The 21497-nt window shown below is 44.9% G+C and overlaps 1 protein-coding gene across 1 annotated transcript in view; it reads right to left on the minus strand.

The window, feature by feature from the left end:
• The window catches only part of FAM135B (family with sequence similarity 135 member B), a 163075-nt gene that overhangs the window by 123331 nt on the left and 18247 nt on the right, over window positions 1–21497 (minus strand). The window contains exon 2 of the mRNA XM_065895179.1: window positions 2684–2763. Coding sequence (XP_065751251.1) covers window positions 2684–2763 — 80 coding nt within the window. The remainder of the gene's footprint in view (window positions 1–2683; window positions 2764–21497) is intronic.

Here is a 21497-nt window from a genome sequence, read left to right on the forward strand (position 1 = left end):
TCAGCCACCTCAACTGAGAGATCAGATGTGTGTGAAGACACGTCTGATGTTATGATCGTGGGTAATCTGTCCTCCACTGAGATCCCAGCTGAAAGCAGTGTACAAATGACCTGGCTGAGCCCAGCCAACTCAAAACATCAAGAATAAATTGTTGTTTTGAACCACTAAGCTTCGGAGTGCTTTGTAATGAGGCAACGTCTAACTGAAAACACTAAAATTGGAAAATTCACCTTGAGGAAGAAATCGCAAACACTATCTATTCCTCACCCATGGAGCCATCCCTACTGTAATTACTGCTGACCTCCATATGGGCCTTCTGTTCTAAATATCATACTCATGTAAACTCAAGGGCCTACCAAGTGGTCCACAATTATCCCCATGTCAAACTAGACCAAAGAAGAAAATAGCCTTTTTTTCCCCAAACTGCATTTCATTTTTCTTTTTTTTGTCTCTGTGCAGCTCCAGCAGGAGTCCTCCTTTCCCCAAGCTGCTTGCTGGGCTCTGCCAGCTGATGGACGCCCAGCAGTCCTCTGATCCTCACAGCTGGGCCTCTCAGCTCCAAGAGACAGCTCAGCCAGAGACAGGGACTGAGCTCTTGGGCTACACAGTCACAAGAAGAAGCAGAGTCCTTTGTCGGGGACCTGGGGATGGCATCCATCAAGTCAGCTAAGCATTAATCCCACTTGACTTCCAGGTCCAGCCTTGTCCCTGAGACCAGAACCCAGCTTCAAACCCCTGATCAGGTGACCACTCACACGTCAGACTGATTGGACACTTACTTTGTGCCAGTTCCTAACCTGGGACATTTACCTTAATAATCTCTGTAAAATATAAAACACCCTTTTCATTTATAATCTCCAAGATGTACAACCATATAAAATCTATGGGATGCAGCAAAAGCAGTTCTTAGAGGAAAGTTCATAGCAATACAAGCCTTCTTTAAGAAACAAGAAGAATCTCAAATAAACAACCTAACCCTCCACCTAAAAGAATTAGAAAAAGAAGAACAAACAAAACCTAAAGTCAGCAGAAGGAAGGAGATAATAAAGATCAGAGAGGAAATAAATAGAGATTTAAAAAACAGTAGAAAAAGAATCGGTAAAACCAAGAACTGGTTCTTTGAAAGAGTAAACAAAATTGACAAACCTCTGGCCAGGCTCACCAAGAAGAAAAGAGAGAGGACCCAAATAAACAAAATTAGAGCTATAATGTCTAAGACAAAGCCCTACAGAGGATGGATATTTATCCTCATGTTTCAGGTGAGGAAATGAAGCTCAAGTTGTTAACGCCTGGGATCACATGACTAGTTCCTGCAAGATTTGGGTTCAAATCTTCTACTTTCTCATTCACTTCCATGAACCTTCTTCTGGCAGAAGCCGGGTTGGGGAAGGAGCACGACACAGGTGGTAGCACAGTAGGGGAACTGCAGGCGTCCTGAATACACATAGGAGAGGGAGTGACCACCAGTCTTAGATGCCTGATTTATTTCCTGGAGAGAGGAGGAGAGTGAAGGGTGGAAGAGAAGGACCTCCCTGGAAATGTGGAGCCTTGACTACTACTTAATGCTTAACTCTTTCCAGAGTCAGGGGAGGAGCCAGTGGTCTCCAGCAGTGGTCTCCAGTATCTTTCTCTTTCTGTATCACAGGCTTGAGTCAACCTGTTGCCCATAAACCATCAGCCTCCCCTGATTGTCCCTTGCATGGTCCAAGTAGCCTACTCTGCCCCGAATCTCCCACTCCGAGATAAACAGGTCACCACATCTACACTCCCACTTTGTGGTTATTCAACTGCATGCAGTTTTACTCACCATAATATCACTGTCAACAATGGGGTGGTCTAATTGCCAGGGCAACTCCAGATGAATTTTTGGAAGTGTAGCTATGACTGGAACTCTTACTCTCCTGGATATGATTTCTATAATATTCTTGGCTACCTTGTACAGTGAAAGTTAAGCAGATTTCACCTAGTTCTGTCTTTTTATCTCCATACTTCCGCTTCCATCCCGAAGTGTTTCTTCTTCTTCAGGTCTGGCTGATCTATACATTCTCCCCAATTTACTAATGAAAATATTTCTGTTAGAATATAACCTTGACGCCTAGCCTTATTTTTTATGTAATAAGCTCTATATTTCGGACTCAACACTATTACACTGAAACTGCTGGGAGCCCTGGATACCTACTAATACTCCAGCTTCTCCAAGGTTAGAACCTGGATTGTTCTTGGCAATCCTTCTTCCCTAGGAGTGTTGCATTGACTCCTTGCTGTGCACAGAAAGTGCTACCACACCTGCCTGCTGACTCAGTCCCCTATACCTAGATGATATCAAATTCTCTTCAACAACAGGTTTCTTCTTACCTATCTGCTGGATGCCATTTCCCTTCCTCTTCCTCCCTGACTTGACGTTAGCCAACCTCCACAGCCAGGTTTATCCTCAGATGCCAGCTGCTCCTGGGAGAGTGTTTGTTTGTTTGTTTTTTCCTTCATCCAGGTCCCCCTTGCAATAACGTACACACATGGCCAAAGCAACAGTGGGTCTCCATTTCCAAAACCCACTCATTCAGCATTCAACAATGATTTACTGAGTGCCTTTATGTATCTAGCACTCTGCTAAGCCCTGGCTTACAGTGATAAATGAAGGCTTACCAGCGGGGAACAAGTGCCCCACTGCCATCCTCCTGCTTACCTGTCTGCCCAAGGATGGAGGCACTCAGTCTGTGGGGGATCCTTGAGGACACCTTCAAGGTCACTCGGATCTGATAATACCTAAGAAAAGAACAGAGGACAGGCTGCTGAATATCAGATTTCTTATTGTTGGCTGCTGTTAAAAATACCTAGACTTAATCCTAAAGATTGTAGGGAACCAGGAAAGTTTCTGGACGACATGCATGATCATCTAGCATCAAAGAGAGATTTATTTTGTTAGCATAGTGGGAAAGGGATGGGATGGGCCAAGCTGAAGACACCTGAGATCGTAGGAAACACAAAAGAGGTTGGTAGTGATGGAAATAGGAAAAAGGAAAAGATAGGTCATACGGCACAGGTACATTAGGGGTGTGATTTTTCTTCAGTCAAAAAAGTCCATTTTACAGAAAAATAGGAAGTTTAATGCATGGTGAACAATCCATACACAAACTGAACTGCTATCAGGTTGCAACACAGACAAACATTTCCTTTAGAAACACGGCAGCTGAACTGCTAATCCTGGGGATATTGACAAACATTTTTACCAGTGTATTTCTGTGCCTTTGTTTTTATTATGTCACCCGCATTTCCAGATTCGGTCATTTCAGAATATCGTGCAGGTTCTCACACTGTCAGCAAACTCTCTCATCTGTCTTCTTTTGCCACATGTGCAGAAGCACTTTTTGAAGTTCTGTGCTTTGCAATCAATGATCCTTTTGTTTGCAAGCACTTGGGAACATTTCTGGCCTCATAATTGTTCTCCCCTTCCACTGATTTCAAAGCCATTGTGTAATAGAACGTGAATAAAACCAAGTGAAATAGAAGTAAAATAGACCATGAACACATCAGTCTCTCATGGCTCATTGAACTCACAGCTGGGAGCTATTTTGCTATGGACTCTGTTGCACTGTGAATACACTTGGAGAATGTTTCTGTTGACATGTCTATGTGTATATGGTGATCCAAGGAGATGTAGAGCAAAGACCACTGGCACTGCACTTATGTAGCTTGGGTGACATCATTTGAGAGCTGTGTAACTTTGAGTACATCACACAACTTCTCTGAACTTGTATCTGTAGAATGAGGATTTAAAAAAAAAAGAAAAGAAAAGAAAAGAAGAAAAAGGTACTTGTCATGACTTCTGCTTCCAGGAAAAATAGAGTAGACATACTTTTTTCTATCCCCACTAAGTACAGCTAAAAACTCTAGACAGTATATAGAAAACAAACAAAAGAAGATTCTTAAAGGTGAAAAAGAAAGCAAACAGTCAAGGGACCTCGAGGTCCAAGTAAAGACATGATGGTGAGTTTTCTGCATTTTCTCTTTTGCCTCATATACCACATATACCTCTCCCTGTAGCTCACCTTTTAATCCCCTCTGTAACACATTTTACAGAAGTTTTTAATCTTGACGAAGTTGAATTTATCCATTTTTTTTATGGATCACGCTTCCAGTTTAAAAAAACTCTCTGCTTAGCTCTGGATCCCAAAGCTTGCCTCTATTTTTTTTTCCCTAAAATTTTTATATTTTATTTAAGTCTGTGATTGACTCTGAGTGAACTTTTATATGAGGACTGAGATTTAAGTTGAATTTTTGTTTTGTTTTCTTTTGGCCTGTGGATGTCCAGTTGCTTCAGGACCGTTTATTGGAAAGGCTTTATAGAATTGCTTTTGAAACTTTGTCAAAGATCTCTTGGGGATATCTGTGCCTTTGTGACTGCTATGTCGAGGTAGAGATCCAGGCTCCCCAGAGGGCCTCCACGTAAACCAGGCTAGGTGGAGTTCTCGTCACCACCCACTAGTAGTGAAAATCTAGCTCCCTACTGGAGACCTGCTCTTGCCAGGTGGGGGAAAGGTGTGGCTTGTTACAGCTTAGCAGTGGTGAACATCTAGGCTCCCACTTGGCCTTTGCTGGTGTGGGTGGAGGTGAAGCCACTGTTTTTCCTGTGTTGCTTGGCTAGGGTAGAACTACTATTGTCAAAAATTTTCTGTCTTGCTAGGCTGCTTCTTTCCTGGTCCTTTCCCTACAGAAAGCAGGCTTTTTGGTTGGAGCTTATTTTTGGTATTTAAAATGGCCTCTGAGTGTAGAGGTAAAGTCCTGTCTAATGTGTTCCGAAAAGCAAGAAGGCTGTGATGTGCCTCACACAGAAAACAGTGTGTTAGACAGGCTTTGTTCTGGTATGAGTTACACTGCTGTCAGTCATGAGTTCAGTGTTAACGAACCAGAGCCAGATGAATATATATATATATATATGCGTTTAAACAGAAACACACCTAAAACAGGCTTATATATTGACCAATGGATGAAAATGTGACCGGAGGTTCCCAGGAACATAACATATTTGTGCCCTTGTGACTGCTGTGTGGAGGGTAGAGATCCAGGCTCCCCACATAAGGGAACAATTCACATAAGCTGAACATTTACCACCATCATGAAATTTACAGGGGAAACACAATAACAAATAACCATGGACAGCGTCATCTGTGAGAGGGAGGCCGAGGCAGAGGAGAAGGTCCCTGCACTGCCTATCGGAGACAGCTGCTACTTAGCAGTAGCTAACTACCACTGTGCAGAAATGTTGGCTATGCAATGCTAGCTCTTTCCGTTTTTCAAGGGAAGACAGAAATTCGGATTTTCTTGGTTCCTAAATCAATGATAATGACAAGAGCAACAGCAAAGACAATTAGCAGCAGCGACCATGGCCAGGGCGTTAACAATAAAGCACTGTGTTGACAAGATAAAGCACATTTTCAGGCTAAATCTCCATGGGCCAATAATTGGCCAACTCTAATTTATATAAATACAAGATGTCGCTTTTAGTGTTTCCATAATAAAAGACCAGTGCATTTCAATAATTTCATCATCAAAGGAAGAGGCACAAATTGTACCACCAGCAGTTGTAATATTCTAATGGCTTTTCCTCTCCGAACATAAAATAGGTCATTCGTTGCCAGAGGCTATGTATCACTTTTCTATCAGACTGTGCTGGAAGCAGTTGCAGGTACGCTCAAGATTTATTAAGCATCTCTGAGCTAGGATCTGTTCTAGGAGCTTCCATGTATGCCATCTTGTTTGACCCTCCATAAGGCCTTTGTAAAAGAAAACATCATCTCAAGTGTCAACCAAAGAAGACATTGAGTCATTGGAGGTATTTAACTACTTAGCTAAAGTAGTTAACGAGGTTCTAACTCCAGAAATAATACTAATTTGGTTTTGCCTGTTACATCTCATAGGAATCACATTTTGTTGCAGAATTATAACACTTTTATAACCAACTCCAGAGCACTGTCTGAATTCTTCCTCTTTAATAAAAGCACTGGTGCTACTGAACCTTATTTCAAAGAACTAGTCATCTTGCACTTCAGATGCTTTACAGGCTTATGTTGAAAGAAGTAAGTTTCAATTAGGTTGGTCCATTTGGCTTCTGGCTTGATTACACAGAATATTTAAACCCCTTTAGCAATTCTCTTTTGTCTGACATGAAGGTCCCGCCAGGTCATAAATTCACAAACCATGTCATATATGATATACATGATACTGTTTGATCCCTTCGGAAAATCTGTGATGCACTTACCATGACTTCCATCTTTAAATTAGAAAACTAACCCTAGAGATGAAGGAATTTGTCCGAGTTCACATATTTGGTAAAGAATGTTAGCGCATCTCCTAGAATAACCTTATTGCTTCAAATAGATAACCTTTAACCACCTTAAAGCCACCTTTTTCCAGCTGTGGTGACTCAAGGAAGACACCATGAAGAAGGGAGCAGTTGGCTCCAATCCTTGGAGAACGAACAAGTGGTAGGAGAATATGGGGGATGAGTACCAGTCAGAAGGAACGGAGAAGTTAAGACCAGGAAGTGGAAAACTTCAGACAATGTGCTGGTATGCTTGAAGAGTCTAGATTTCCACAGAACCCCTTTTGGGAAGTGATAATAAAATAGTCATCCTCTATTGGCTTCCATCCACTGAACCATGCCCTTTACCTAATGTGGCAGGTAGACTAATGTCCCTTCCAAAGACATCTACATCCTAATCTTCAGAAGCTGTGAAACAAGAATTAAGGTTGCAGATGGAATTACAGTTGCTAATCAACAAAAAAAGTATTTTAAGTACAATGAGAGCTGTACTTTTCTACACTGTTGGTAGAAATGAAAAATCACGACAGCCTTTCCGGAAAGCAATTTGGCAAGAATCTCAAATATGTTTATTTTCCTTGACCCAATAGCTCTATCCTAGGAATCTAACTTTAAAAGTGTGTGTGTGTGATTTTATAATAATGAAAAATCAGAACAACAAAGAAAGATTAAATAAATGGTTGTACACTCATATGATGGCAAAGCCTGGTGCCTCAACCTTCATAAGCTCACCTCAATTTCCCCATCACCTTTTTATCCCCAGAAGCCCAACCACTCATTCTGATCACTAATGTATTTCCCCCTGTTTTCTCAAAAACACAGTGAGAACGAGAATGATACTTTTCGCTTCTGTGTCCCTTAGAGCTCTTACTAAGGGCACTGTGCTAAGGAGGGAAAAGCATCTCATCAACATCAGTTCTCAGTTGACTACAGAGATATCCATCACCACCAGCTGCTGAAGGAGAAGCCACACCCTATTCATCTTTGTATTTCCTGCAACTAACATGGTGCTGACACACAGCTGACATTCATTTAGTGCCAGAGGAAAGTATGAATGAATGAAAATTCCAATACGAGGAATTCCGTCAAACCACAGGTATATACAGTCCAATCCCAACATCTAAAACTGTGTGACTCAGGATCCACGAGCAATTCTTTTAATACTAATAAAACTAGAAATCCTATTCTATAACGGGAATACAGAGATCTATGGCATTTTGTCATAACCACTTTTATATCAGACATATTATGAAACCACCACTCTGGGACCCAGGGACATTTGACATGACCTAAAATACAAATCACTGTGTTTGCGGAAAGGTCAACACAGAGTCTGGAGTCAAAACGCCTAGGATCCAGAGCCCAGCAGGCAAATGGAGACAGTAACTTTCCTTCTCTGAGCCCCTTTCCTCATGGGTGATGACACCTGTAATGACCTCACAGAACTGTCATGAGGTATGTACAGGGCAGTGCATGGAAAGCCCTGGGTATGATTCTCAACCTCCATATTCCATTAAAGATAAAATACTGGTGTATGATGTGTGTGAAGTAGACATCCTCTCCCAAACACCATCCCTATCTATCCTCCAACCTCACAGCTGGGGTGAAACTGGGGGAAAGGTGAGGGTCTGGGTGGGACAAGGTTCAGAGATGCCTGGGACACATACTGCATGATAATACAAAGTGGCAGACACAAGATGTAGTGCTCTACTATGATACGGCTTTGCCCATATGGCTGGAAAACATCATCTTTCTTTGAGTCTTCAGGGGCAATATAGCACAGTGGTTAAGAATGTGAGTTCTTAAACTCTGCCTGTTAATGGCTGTGTGACCCAACCTGAAAGTGGAAGACCCACTGATTTGGGGGCGAAACTCTCTGGCCTAGCAGGGAAACAAAGGAAGTCTTGCCAATAAGAGAGGCTTGATGCTCCAAAAAGTTAACAACAGTAAAAAAAAAAGACCCAGGAAATGACCAATATATTTTCACTACACACTCATAGACTGACTCATCTGTTCTCACAGTATCCACCCACCACGACAGGACTACAATCCATTTGTTGGAATTTACTGGCTTCGGTAGCAAATAATGAGATACTTTTTCAAGAAAAGTCCCCTTTAATATTTTAGCAAAATTTGTCTGGATACTTTAACAGCATCAAAACAACGATTATAATAATTGAGTCAGACTCCACTGACGTTTACTCTGAGCACCCTCCTCATTCCTGTATCCCCAGCTCCCTGCTGATCCAGAAGGGTCTGTGTGGTAATCATACTGTGAACTGTCTGCTAAGCATCCATAATTCCCTCCTTCCTTACAATAAAAAATAATAGACTTTGTCAGGGAAAGCAGTGTGCACTCAAGAATACTCTCCCAGGGGCTTCCCTGGTGGCGCGGCGGTTGAGAGTCCACCTGCCGATGCAGGGGACGCGGGTTCGTGCCCCGGTCTGGGAAGATCCCACATGCCGCGGAGTGGCTGGGCCCGTGAGCCATGGCCGCTGAGCCTGCGTGTCCGGAGCCTGTGCTCCGCAACGGGAGAGGCCACAACAGTGAGAGGTCCACGTACAGCAAAAAAAAAAAAAAAAACTCTCCCTCTGGAGTCCCTTGCAGCCAGGAGAGATCTTAAGATCCTCTCCTGGTTATGGCGAGAAAAGCATACCCTGTCAGATGGAGCAAAGCAGAAAGCTTTGGAAGAAGCAGCCTCAGGTGTATGACCTTTGGGTTGTGTGTCCCTTCTCTGACTTGGCACAGACAGAAAACAGGAGTGGATGTTAAAGCAGCCACCTTTCAGCTGTGGGGACGAAAGCCATGTGGAAAGGATGGTTGATCAGAAACATAGAAGTCTGCATCCCTGGTGGCATCAGTGGCACAGTGATGCTGTCTGCGTCTGGATTTCTTGTGACACCCTGTGGTATTTAAGTCAGGGTCGGTCACATGTCTGAAGCCAAACACAATCTTTCCTGATGGAATCTGATTCCAGACCGTCCTGGGGCCATATTTTCTATGGGGAAAAAACTCAGAAGACGTGACAGAGGCAATCTGACTTCTCTCCCTGACTTTCTCTTGGCAGTGGAGAGCTTAGCTTTACCATGCATTAAGCCATTAAAATCTAAGATTCCAGGTTGGACTTTTTAGTAGAAACAAAGCAGACAGTTTTGGTCCACCAGAGTTTAAAGCTACTTCCTGGAGGAAGAGGGATCTCTTTGTGTAGCTGAACCTAACTCACTGTCATTCTCCAACAGGGTGTGTGGACAACACACCACATACACACACACACACACACACACACACACACACACACACACAAACACTAATGGCAAAACTGAGTTGTGGTTACTTAATATACGTGTTCAATCAAACTTTTTTTTTAATATAATAGTGTTTATTTATTTTTACTTATTGACAGTTTGCTTTATTTATGGCTGTGCTGGGTCTTTGTTTCCGTGCGAGGGCTTTCTCTAGTTGTGGCAAGCGGGGGCCACTCTTCATCACGGTGCACGGGCCTCTCACTATCGTGGCCTCTCTTGTTGCGGAGCACAGACTCCAGACGCGCAGGCTCAGTAATTGTGGCTCACGGGCCCAGTTGCTCCGCGGCACGTGGGATCTTCCCAGACCAGGGCTCGAACCCGTGTCCCCTGCATTGGCAGGCAGACTCTCAACCACTGCGCCACCAGGGAAGCCCTCAAACTGTTTTTAAATCAAATGTCTACAGAAACCCATTTACAGAGTTATTGCATGTTTAAGTGGCAGATCCCCTACCAGGCAGTGGTGTGTCAATACTGCAAAACTTCAGGTTCTTTGCCTTCAAGTTGGTAGCTTGAAATTGGCCATGATGGGTATATATGCATCAGGGAAATTGGCCAGTGTTTCGACTCTTTTTTTCCTTTGGAGCCAGTTTTAAACATGCATCAGCGCACCACTGCTGCCCCCTCCTCTTGGTACCATCACCACTCCATTCTTTTAAAGAAAGGGAATCTGAAACCTGAACAGAGTAAAGAAGCGGGCACTTTGGAAAAATTCCAAGAAAGTCACCGTTGGGTGGGACTCAAACTGCCGAGGCTTCTGGAAAAATCTATCTTACTGCTCAGAGACACCTCAGTGAATAAAGCTATACCAGTTAGGTTCCTGGGATAATTCTCCTACGAGCTGGAAGAAGAATGACCTTCACAAGATGGGTGCCCTTTGAATACAGACTTGCAAGTCAGAACGAAATATCTATAATTCCTCCCCTATTTTCACCTCTTCTTATTCACATTAAAAACCAAACTACAGCCACGATAACGATGTTTTTGTGTGACTGAAGACAATTTAAACTCTCTGAACTTCAGTTTTCTCATTTGCAAAGGGGCTATCAGGTCCCTTCCAGAGTTGATATCGAAAGAAATAAAAGCCAAGGTGCAGAGCAACAGTGGACTGCAGTAAATCACGGGTATTATTTTTGCTATTGTTATTTTTACGTATCAACCCAAATAGGCTCACAAACAAATGTTCCTGTTCATAAAAGCAGGCCACTTAAGGAACTCGAAGCCGCAACACAAGTAGCCTAGTTGGAAATGCTATCTATCAAAAACGAGGTTGCAGAGCTGCTGGAACACTGAAACAAACGTGCTTCCCCATCCTGGCATCTCCCGCTGCTGTTTTCATTCACACTGGCCGCTGGACCTGTTGTTCCTACCTAACGAGTCAACCCACGTGGGGGTTCTAATGTGCATGAGTGGCCATGTGTCAGTGTTGCCAGCGCCAGTCTCTATGTCACCCAGAAAAGCACCATCTGCAGGTAAAATGAAGGTTCCCTCTCGAGAGCCAACGTGGGACGGGATGTCATCAAAGATGCCTGGCGCCGGTGCGTACTCGACGGGTCCTGGCACCGGTGCGTACTCGACGGGTGCAGGTTCTCTTTTGGACTGTAGGCAGCATTTTATTTTCTTTACATTTGTGTCGCGTGGATTAAATGATGTTGGGTGGAAGCAGGCTTTCAAGCTTCTCACACAGCTTTAAATGACATGGGTGATTTAGAACCGCAGACCAGAAAATGTGCTGTGCAGTATCACACTGGGCCGAGGGTATCTGCAGAGAGACTTTTTCTAATGGGTAAGACCTGATCCAGCAACGAGGTCCAGGATGTCAGAGGCTGGGGGCAGGGTTGGGGAGCAAACGCAACTCACAGGTCTTTTGTGTACAGGGACCAGAGGCACGGAATGAAAACACGTGGCGGAACCTCAGAGCTCTGGCTTGTACCTCACACAGACCAGGTGTTAAATACCGACTCACCTCTTACGAGGTGCGTGACCTTGAGCAATTCATTTGACCTCTCTGGGCTTTGGTTTCCTCATCTTAAAAATCAACGGTCATGAGGAACAAAGGGGGACCCTACAGGGAGAGCGCCTGGCACAGTGCATGAGACGCGGGAAGCACCAATTCCTTTTCAAACTATAATTGTAATTATTAAAATAGTGGCTTATCTAGATGTTGCCATTGGGAAGCAGACTCAGCAAGTCGGAAGGTGATCCCCAAGCCCACCAAGCTAGTTTGCAGAGTCCACACTAGAACACAAGACTACTCACTTTGGTTCATTTTCCAACCCGTCGTACCGATATATTTGGACATAATTTAATTCTAGGATATATGTTGGTATTAAGTGATAATATCTTATATACATAGATGAGCAAATTATCTTATCGTTGCTTTGGATACTCCATAAATATTAACAGTAACAACCACAATATCAGAGCGAGAATAAAGGAAGCCACCCGTTCTTACAAGCCAAGCTGAGTCAGGCACCGTACCAGGCGTTTTCCATACAATGTCACGTTCTACCTGGACAGTACTCAGAAATGATCATTATCTCCTCCACTATTCCTTTAAGGAAACTGAAGCTCAAAAAACTGAAACTATATGCTCATACACTTACAGCTTATAACTAGTATTAGGATGCAAGCTCACGGCTCTATAACTCCAAAGATAAAATATATACATATATTCTTCCAGTTAAGGTCAACTCATATATATATATACTGGTCACCAGCAAATGTAAGTGCGGTCCAGTGATGACTCATAATAGCATGAAGAGCGCAAACACGAAAAGCCATGCCAGTGATGATAATGGAAAAAGCCGTTGCAAGTTTTCTGTACACTTTAATCATATTCTTCCTACTCACTTATGGTCAATTGACCAAAGCCAGGTACAAGGCATCAAGATAGGGGCTGAGGACCCAGAGATGGATGATAAAACAGCCCCTGTCCTCGAGGAGCTTACAGTCTAGCAGAGATGAAAGCCGATGTCGCAAACAATCATTCTCATCATAAGGGGGCTCTCAGAGTTTTCGAGAGGATGAGGTAAAGGGCAAGGTTAGCTCAGGTTGGGAGATGTTGCTTTCAGTAGGATGCAGGGGTCCATCCAAGGCAGAAGTGAATTAAAACTGGTCCTTAAAAGGAGCACAGCATACAGGAGAGACCTCACATGTCAAGAAACAGAAGTGTGAGCTAAGAGTCAAGGCCAGTGAAGACAGCACAGTGGCTAGAGCAGAAGGCAGTATCTTGAATGTCACCCATTTTCAGCAGGTCCTCCTTATAATGCTGGTCTCCGGGTAACAAGGCTGGGCCCATGTTCCGTAGAATCACAGTGCGCGTCTTTGGTATTAGAGCGCAGCCTCTGACCCAGAGCATGACTGAGATCCTGGCAGACAGGGGTGCTCTATAATGGAATTGTGTTCATGTTGCATATGGCCGCACGTGAGCTCACCTGACCTCTTTAGGCTTTAACCCATTTCACAAGTTAGTATTGATGAAGCTTAGCGCCATCTCGGCTCACCCTTGAAGAATGGGTAGGTCTTGGCCATGCCGGGAAGATACAATGAAATGTTAAGGTGGAAGAGCGGCTTGGAGACCTGCAGAGGGGTGCTTCCTGGAGAGCGCATATGGGAATAGTGGGGAGCTAAGTCTGGCTAGAATGCAGGACAGGGAATGAGGAACTACAAACAGATATTTCCGAAATAATTTACTCTAATATCTGCTACTATATAAACAGATAGCCCAAGATAGCCCTCCTCCACCACCCAGAGCGTGTAAGTGGCGTGGTTAAAGGTACCGACTGTGAAATCAAACAGAGCTTGGTTTAAGTCCCGCATTCATCACCTCCCAGAGGTGTGACCTTAGGAAAGTTATTTAACATTCCTGAGCTACCATTTCCTCTCTTGTAATGTGTAGATAAACAATTAGACCCAACTCATAGTGTTGCCTGAGGGTGACATAAAAAAAGTTTAGCACAGCACAAAATAAAGTCTTTAATAATTACCAGCTGAATTAATGTAATTATTACCATTATTATTTTAATAAAGATAGTTTTGTGGAAGGCATCGTGCTACACTGGGAATGAACAATCTTTGGAGTCCAACCTGGGTGTGAATCCTGGCGCTGCCACCTGCCAGGGGTGTGACATTAGGAAAATTATTTCACCTCTCTGAGCCTCAGTTTCTTCATTGGTCAAAGACGCGTAGCAACACCCCTCTGGTAGGTCTGTTGTAAGAATAAATGTGATAATGTATGAAAGGTGCCTGCATACCGTGTGTACTCAGAAAATACAAGATGCTTCAAACATCGTTTTGTACGATGTCACCTGCTACCCTGCTTCCGTTCTGGAAAAACACAAGTAATCTGGTGTGAGTCATATATCATGCATGGGCTATGACGAAGGGTAAGTGGGTACTAAACTTGCATTAAAAACAGCTTGATAGATGATGGATGTATAGACAGAGACAGACAAATAAACACACTTGCCAACTGTTCTCGGAGAAAGAATCCCTGACCAGTTTCCAGCCCTTTCCATCAGAATGTGTCTCTTTTGAAAAGACACCGTTGGGCTTCCCTGGTGGCACAGTGGTTAAGAATCCACCTGACAATGCAGGGGACACGGGTTCGAGCCCTGGTCCTGGAAGATCCCACATGCCGCGGATCAACTAAGCCCATAAACCACAACTACTGAGCCTGCACTCTAGAGCCCGCAAGCCACAACTACTGAACCCGCGTGCCACAACTACTGAAACCCATGCGCCTAGAGCCCGTGCTCCGAAACAAGAGAAGCCACCGCAATGAGAAGCCCACGCACCGCAACGAAGAGTAGCCCCCGCTCGCTGCAGCTAGAGAAAGCCTGCACGCAGCAACAAAGACCCAACGTAACTAAAAATAAAATTTTTTTAAAAAAAGAAAAGACATCGTCACCACCTTGGTTAATTGTCTTCCCTCAGCTGCTATGCCTCTTAATTGCCTTTTGATATAAAAGCTAACAGGAGCTTGAAGGCATATCTGGAGATTTCAAGGGATTTCCTTGTCTGTGTAGAGATGTCCATTTCCTCATCCATCAAATCCTTATTTCTGCAAAACTGTTCAGACGGAACCACAATAAAGAAGTCCCTTAGCTCCATTTGACTAAGAGATGTGCTCTGTAATTACAATGGGGGAGGCGTTTGAAACCAAAAGATCATTCTGTGAGGCCAACTGTCACTGGAGAACTCCCCGCCAGCTGGCAGTGAGGAGTGGGGTAGAAAGCAAGGACTCAGGGTCGGAAAGACTTGGAAAAGCAAGAGGTTTGCCTCTCGGGTTGGCTGTGAGGCTCAGAAGAGGCAGTGGGTGTGAAGAAGACAGTACCATGCCCAGCCAAGGCTCTGCACTCTGGCCATAGTTGTGACTGTTAATACAAACATGATTAGCATGTCTGGACAAGCCCTGGGCTCAGTGTAAGGAAGAAGACCTGGGTCGGGAAGGTTAACAGACAGATGACACTATCTAAATGTTAAGTGAATTGAACAAACAGAGAAAAGGGAAAAGAATGTCACATGTTTAAGAGCAGAATTCAGAGGCGGCTTAATAAAGCTGTGACGAACTGAACCCAGGAAGGCTAGCTTGAACCGGAGATGCCCCTCACCCTGGTGGGTAAACAGACTGCTCTTTGATGGGCTGTGTTTGCTCAATCTCTCCCTAAGCAAACTCTCCAACCTCTTTCTCTCTCTCTCTCTCTCTCTGTCTCTCTCTGTCTCTCTCTGTCTCTCCCTCCCTACCACCAATCACCCTCAACCCCGCCACTTCTCTGACTATAAAGCCGAGGCATCTGCTCTTATTTCTGCAGCCAGCACCAGCTGCTCAATTTTACTATCAGTTGCCTTTTCTTACGTTTGTCAACCGTCTTGGGTAGCAATCCACCACTTCCGGGTCCCCCCGCCCTTGAAGACCGGGCAAGGCAAACACCCAACCAACACCTGCAAGGGCAGGGCCTACAGGGGAGAAGCAGGGACGCTCCAGGCATCTCTGAATCTGCAGATGACACAGGAGAGAACCTACTGCACGGTCGCATTCCTCAACACGGTCCTGCTGGAAGGTGCTGCCCTGTCCAAAGGCAATGAGCACAACTTCCAGCTCCCGAGCACTGACCCTGCCGTGTGCCACTGCTCAGTCCAAGAGGACACCTTCCCTCTAGGCGTCAGTGAACCACCTAGCTACGGTCAGCTTCATCTTATTAATGAAGGAAACAGGTTCACAGAGGCTAAGCGGCGTTCCCAAGGCTCCGCTGCTCACGATGAGCTGAGCGGGGACTGAGAACCGCTCCGCCCGTCCTCAAAGCCCATGTTCTCTCCCCACCCCACTTTTTCTTAGCAAGACTTGTATCCCGGAAGCTCCCAAGTTTCAGGCAACCAATCATCTCCAGAGTGAGCTGTCAGCCCTTCTCAATAAATCTGTCATTTTTTCTCCTGTGTCCTTGGCATGTCACGCACAGTGGGTGCTAAGAAATGTTTGCTGACTTCACACAGAGTCACTAAAACATAAAGAGCTGAGAAATGAATGACATAAATCATAAACACACTGTGTGTATATATATATATATATATATATATATATAGCATGCCTCGTTGGTATGCATTTTGCCATTTGACTCAGGCGTACAGGGTACTAATTAAGGATCTTTGCGTGATTTTCATCTACAATGTGCAAACCCCAAATAGTTTACTTTATGATTTAAGTTCTCAAGAAATAAAATGGTCCTACTATCTTCAGGATGACAGAAAACAGTTTCACTTCCTTTTAAAAGCAGGTCTAAAAGTAGTCATTATCTGAGATTACAGATGAGGAAAGAGGTTCAGACGGGTTGACTGACTTCCCCAAGCCCACACAGCAAAGAAGCAGCAGAGCTGGGATTTAAAATCAAGGTTTGTCAGGGACTTCCCTGGTGGCGCAGTGGTTAAGAATCCGCCTGCCAGCAGGCGACACGGGTTCAAGCCCTGGTCCGGGAGGATCCCTCATGCCGCGGAGCAGCTAAGCCCGTGTGCCACAACTACTGAGCCTGCACTCCAGAGCCTGCGTGCAGCAACTACTGAGCCCGTGTGCCACAACTACTGAAGCCCATGCGCCTAGAGCCCGTGCAAGAGAAGCCACTGCAATGAGAAGCCCGTGCACAGCACCAAAGAGTAGCCCCCGCTCGCCGCAACTGGAGAAAGCCCGAGCGCGGCAACAAAGACCCAACACAGCCAAAACTAAATAAATAAATTTTAAAATAAAGAAAGAAAGAAAATCAAGGTTTGTCAGATTCTTTGAACCACATAACCCTGCACTACAGAAAGGTCTTCCAACGTTGAGCACAGCACAGTCAATCCTTAATCACCTCACACTGAGGGCAAATGAGTGAAAACTTGAAAAAAAGACTTTACACTTGAGTGACCTGCTGTGTGCCCAAAGCCCTGGATTTTGTTCACTTGGTTCCACTTCTTTTATAGCAGGTTGAGTTGAAGTTGGGGTAAAGAAAAACAACAGAATTGCAGCAAGCCCCATGAGAACTCTGAGATGGATACCAGCACGCAGAGGCCCCCTGGTAGGCTGGGATGGGATATTCCTTGGTGAAAGGATAGTCCCATGTCATGTGGTCAAAAGGTCCCAGAACCCTTGCTGCCAGCGAGTCACATGTGACCTTAGGCAAGTCACCTAATGTCTCCAGGTTTTTCTGTCCAGGTGTTCAGTGAGGAGACGGACCTGATGTCTGAAAGCCAAAACTAAATTCCTGCTGCAATCTGCTGGAGAATCCTTTTGCAGTGCTCTACACAAGCCCGCAATTTCCAGCTGGGGCTGTGAGCCATGTTTCTGCTTACTGGCAAGGAAAAGAGCAAAGGACAGGTGCAACTAACCACTGTCATCTTGGCCTTCTGATGGATGAGCTCCTCAGCGGGAGGGATCTAAGCTTGGATTTGCGCTTGGGCTGCCTGGCTCTAGGTCCAAGGCTGGGGTGCCACATCCCGGCAGCCCAGATGACCCCCTACTTTAGTCCAAGAGTGACCCCTTTGGTCTGCAAGGATAAGGGACATTCGTATTTCTGCAGAGCCTCAGTGGGAAGATCCATGAGGACACCCGCTTCTCTGTGAGCCAAACTTGATGGCCCAGAATTCTCTCTGCTTCCAGCATCAGAATGATGCTGACACTCTCAGGGCTGCAAGAAAAATATGTTAACATCTGCTGCAATCTGTTTCTTTAACCTGCCTCTCAAGGAATCAGGGATATTTGAACTCAGTTTTAAAGGAAAGAAGGAGTTCAGAAAGAAACCAGCAGATGACAAAAAGAAGGGTGATCTACCTCTCGTCCCAGGTAAAGAGACCAGCAAAGGTATGGAGGATAAATGAGCCTGGCCAGTTCAGATTATGTTGTCACGTGTGCTGCAGAGGAGTGGTGAGGGGGTGTGCTGCAGTAGCAAGGGTTGATGGAGAGGTGTCAGAGAGCACTTACAGGTGCCGGGCGCTGGGATGGATGCTGTCACATAAATTACACCATTCAACCCTGGCAGTCATACTGCTGAGGTACCCAGTTTACAGGAGATGAACCTGAAAGTCAAGGTAAAACCAGCCCACCTGGTGACATGGTAGAACTGGGATTTGGACCCAGATCTGGTTGCAGAGAGCACACTCATCCTCTCTACCACTCTGTCCCGCCTGAGTTCAGGCAACAGCTGGATTGTGATGCCATTAACCCTGACATGCGAAGACCTGGGGTGAAGGTGTGTGTGGTCTTATATTACGGGGGCAGGGAGGAGACAAAAGTGAACACTGAGTACGTCCATCCATGCAGGAGTTAGGAGCCCACTGAACTCCAAACCAATTTAACTGGACTCCTAATACAGCAGAGGAGAAATGAGAAGGCTTAAAAGTTGTTGAGCCACACCCAAAGCAACAGGGCTGGTAGTGCTTTCTGGATATCTGTGTGATGTTTCTCTAGGAAGATGGTGGAAGGGAGATGACCTCGAATAAAACAGGGTGAGTGGTGACACTCTTACCTCCCAATCCTCCATAAGATATAACTCTACAGTTGCGATTTGGAAAGAAATTATATATATATATGTATATATATATATATTTTTTAGAATATATATATAGTGTGTATATATATATTTTTAGAATATATATAAATTGTGTGTATATATATATATTTTTTAGAATATATATATATTGTGTGTATATATATATATTTTTTAGAATATATATATATTGTGTGTATATATGTATATATATATATATATATATATATATATATATATATATATATATATATTAGAATGACAGTCTTTCAACAAACCTTAAAAACATTTTGAGAAAAAAATAACATTGCAGAATGTTACTGAATCACCAGATATCTCAAAGGGCTCAGTGACCCATGGAAAGATAAGGGAACATCCCATAGTCAGGGACCTTCTGGAATTAGCCTCCAAACCAGTTCGTGGAAGAAAGACAATTCCAACCCCTGCCTGGGACAGCTAAACCTGAGACCAGATTCCTCTGCACAGGATCTGCCTTTTCTCAAGTTCTGACTCCTTATTCTGCATCAGATGTCTCTTCTTCTCTATCCTCTTTTTTTAAAATTTATCTTATTGAAGTATAGTTGATCTACCATGTTGTGTTAATTTCTGCTACACATCAAAGTGATTCAGTTATCCATCCATATACGTACTTTTTCATATTCTTTTCCACTATGGTTTATCCCAGGATATTGAATATAGTTCCTTGTGCTCTACAGTAGGACCTTGTTGTTTAGCCATCCTACAGATAATAGTTTGCGTCTGCTCATCCCAAACTCCCAACCCATCCCTCCCCCACCCCCCTCCCCTCTGGCAACCATAAGTCTGCTCTCTATCCTGACATCATCGGCCTCTGCTTCTGGTATAAAATGTGCTGTTGTGAATGCCTCCTACTCTTCCGCACATCAACACCTTTGCAGGTGTCACTCCCCTTCCTTGGGATGACAGCCTGAAACACCTCCAACTGTCCTCATTTGTCAGGACTCAACTCAAAGGCTCCCCATCCCTGGCCCCCGACACCTGCAGAGTAAGGTACCGTCCATCACCCATCCCCTGTTCTCTATGGGCCTGGGGCTCCAGAGGGTCGGCTGGTGACACTGCATCTCCAATGCTTGCTCTCCAGGTGGACCTTCCCTGGTGAGGCCACGCCCTGTGAGGGGCAAGAATTTCCTGTTCAGGCCAAAACCCCAGCACAATACCTGGCACCCAGCAGTCCCTCAAAGAACCGATGAGGAAAGGATGAATACTTGGATTGTTCCTGCTTAAGCCAGGCCCCAGACCGTGAGCTCCTTGCTAGAAGAACAGGTACCGTATTGATTTCTACGGCCTAGTTCTCTGACTTCTTCATCTGGGGGGATGAGTGAGTGACTCAGTCCTGAACCCACCGAGTTCTGGATCCTGACCTCCAACTCATTCTGGCGATATTGCTCTGGCAATACTTTTGCATTTTCATGTCCCTCAGCCTTTGACTGTAGAGCCCCTCAGAAAATATTCATCCATTCAACTGCGAGTAAACAGTCGGGAAAAAAAATGTGTTCATTGTGTACAATATAATCTTATTCTTCTTTAAAATGCTTGCATCAGTGTGTGCGTGTATGTGTACATATATCTGTACACAAATACAGATATATGCAGATAACACATATAAGGTGAGATCGTTCTGGAGATGGATGGTGGTGATGGGCACACAACAACGTGAATGTACGTACAGCCACAGAACCGTATACTTAAAAAAATGGTTAAAAGGTACATTTTTGTAATGTGTGTCTACCACGATTTTTTTAAATGGGAGAAAACGGTGTCTGACATATTGAATGAGTGAATGAAGATCTGGCCACTTCAATAACCTCCTGAAGATGTCTGCCCTCAGACATAATTGGGCCCACGTCCCCTGCCATCGCCCCCTTCCTGCCCCTAAGGCATAAACATCTTAGTCCGTCATTCAAGCCCTCCCTCAGCAGGGAGGGCATTAACCTCCCCAAGGGAGAAAAGGGGAAGGTGCTAATTATGCACCGTTTCATTATGTTTTATAGCGAACCTTTAACAAATCCCTACACTATACGCTGTTTAACATGCAGGGGCTGCAAAGTTATTTAAGACGTTCTTGGTGTTCTCAAGCCAGCAGATGTGAAAGCACTTTGCCTGTCACTTAACTCTGTCACTGATTACCACTGGGAAGGCCTGCAATGTACCGAGCACGGTGTCAAGACCTCCACGTGTCTTCACCTACCTGATTCTACGAGAACACCGTGAGATGCCTCTTCTATGATACACAGACTCCAGACTGAGCTCAGAGAGATGACACCAGCTCTCTCTCCAGCTGGGGAGAGGCAGAGCCAGGATGCAATTCCAGACCCACAGTGTGCGGGTCCAGACGTGAGTGACAGACGAGGAAACGGAGAGCCAGAGGCTTGAAGTGTCTCCTCTGCAGCCACCGAGGGGTGAAGGACCCGTCCCCGGAGCTCCTCCTCTCCCGGGCAGCAGGTCCTTTCAACCCTGCTTTGACCTCTGAGTGAGTGCGGCCAGCTGCAAGGTCCCAAAAGGCACCGCCTCCTTCCAGATCTGAGGAGGAGGGAGATGCTTTAAACTGTGTTTGTGCCCAAGAGTCCCCCAGGTGACTCTAAAGGGCCGCTGGTAATCACACTGTTCTTAGAACTCAGCCACGCAACCCCTGGGAGAGGAGAAGACGTCTGAGAGGGCAGCTGAGCAGGAGACCGTGACACTGAGCAGAGACTTCACTTTTAGCACATTGAGGTGGATAATTAAAGAACAACTCAGGGGAAGGACACGAGAAATGACAGCGCCAGCGTCCCTCCCCCGAAGTCCAGAGTCCCCGGTTCTGCGTGACAGGGTTCAGGCAT

Source organism: Phocoena phocoena, chromosome 17 (genome assembly GCF_963924675.1).
Source record: "Phocoena phocoena chromosome 17, mPhoPho1.1, whole genome shotgun sequence".
NCBI classification, from domain to species: domain Eukaryota; kingdom Metazoa; phylum Chordata; class Mammalia; order Artiodactyla; family Phocoenidae; genus Phocoena; species Phocoena phocoena.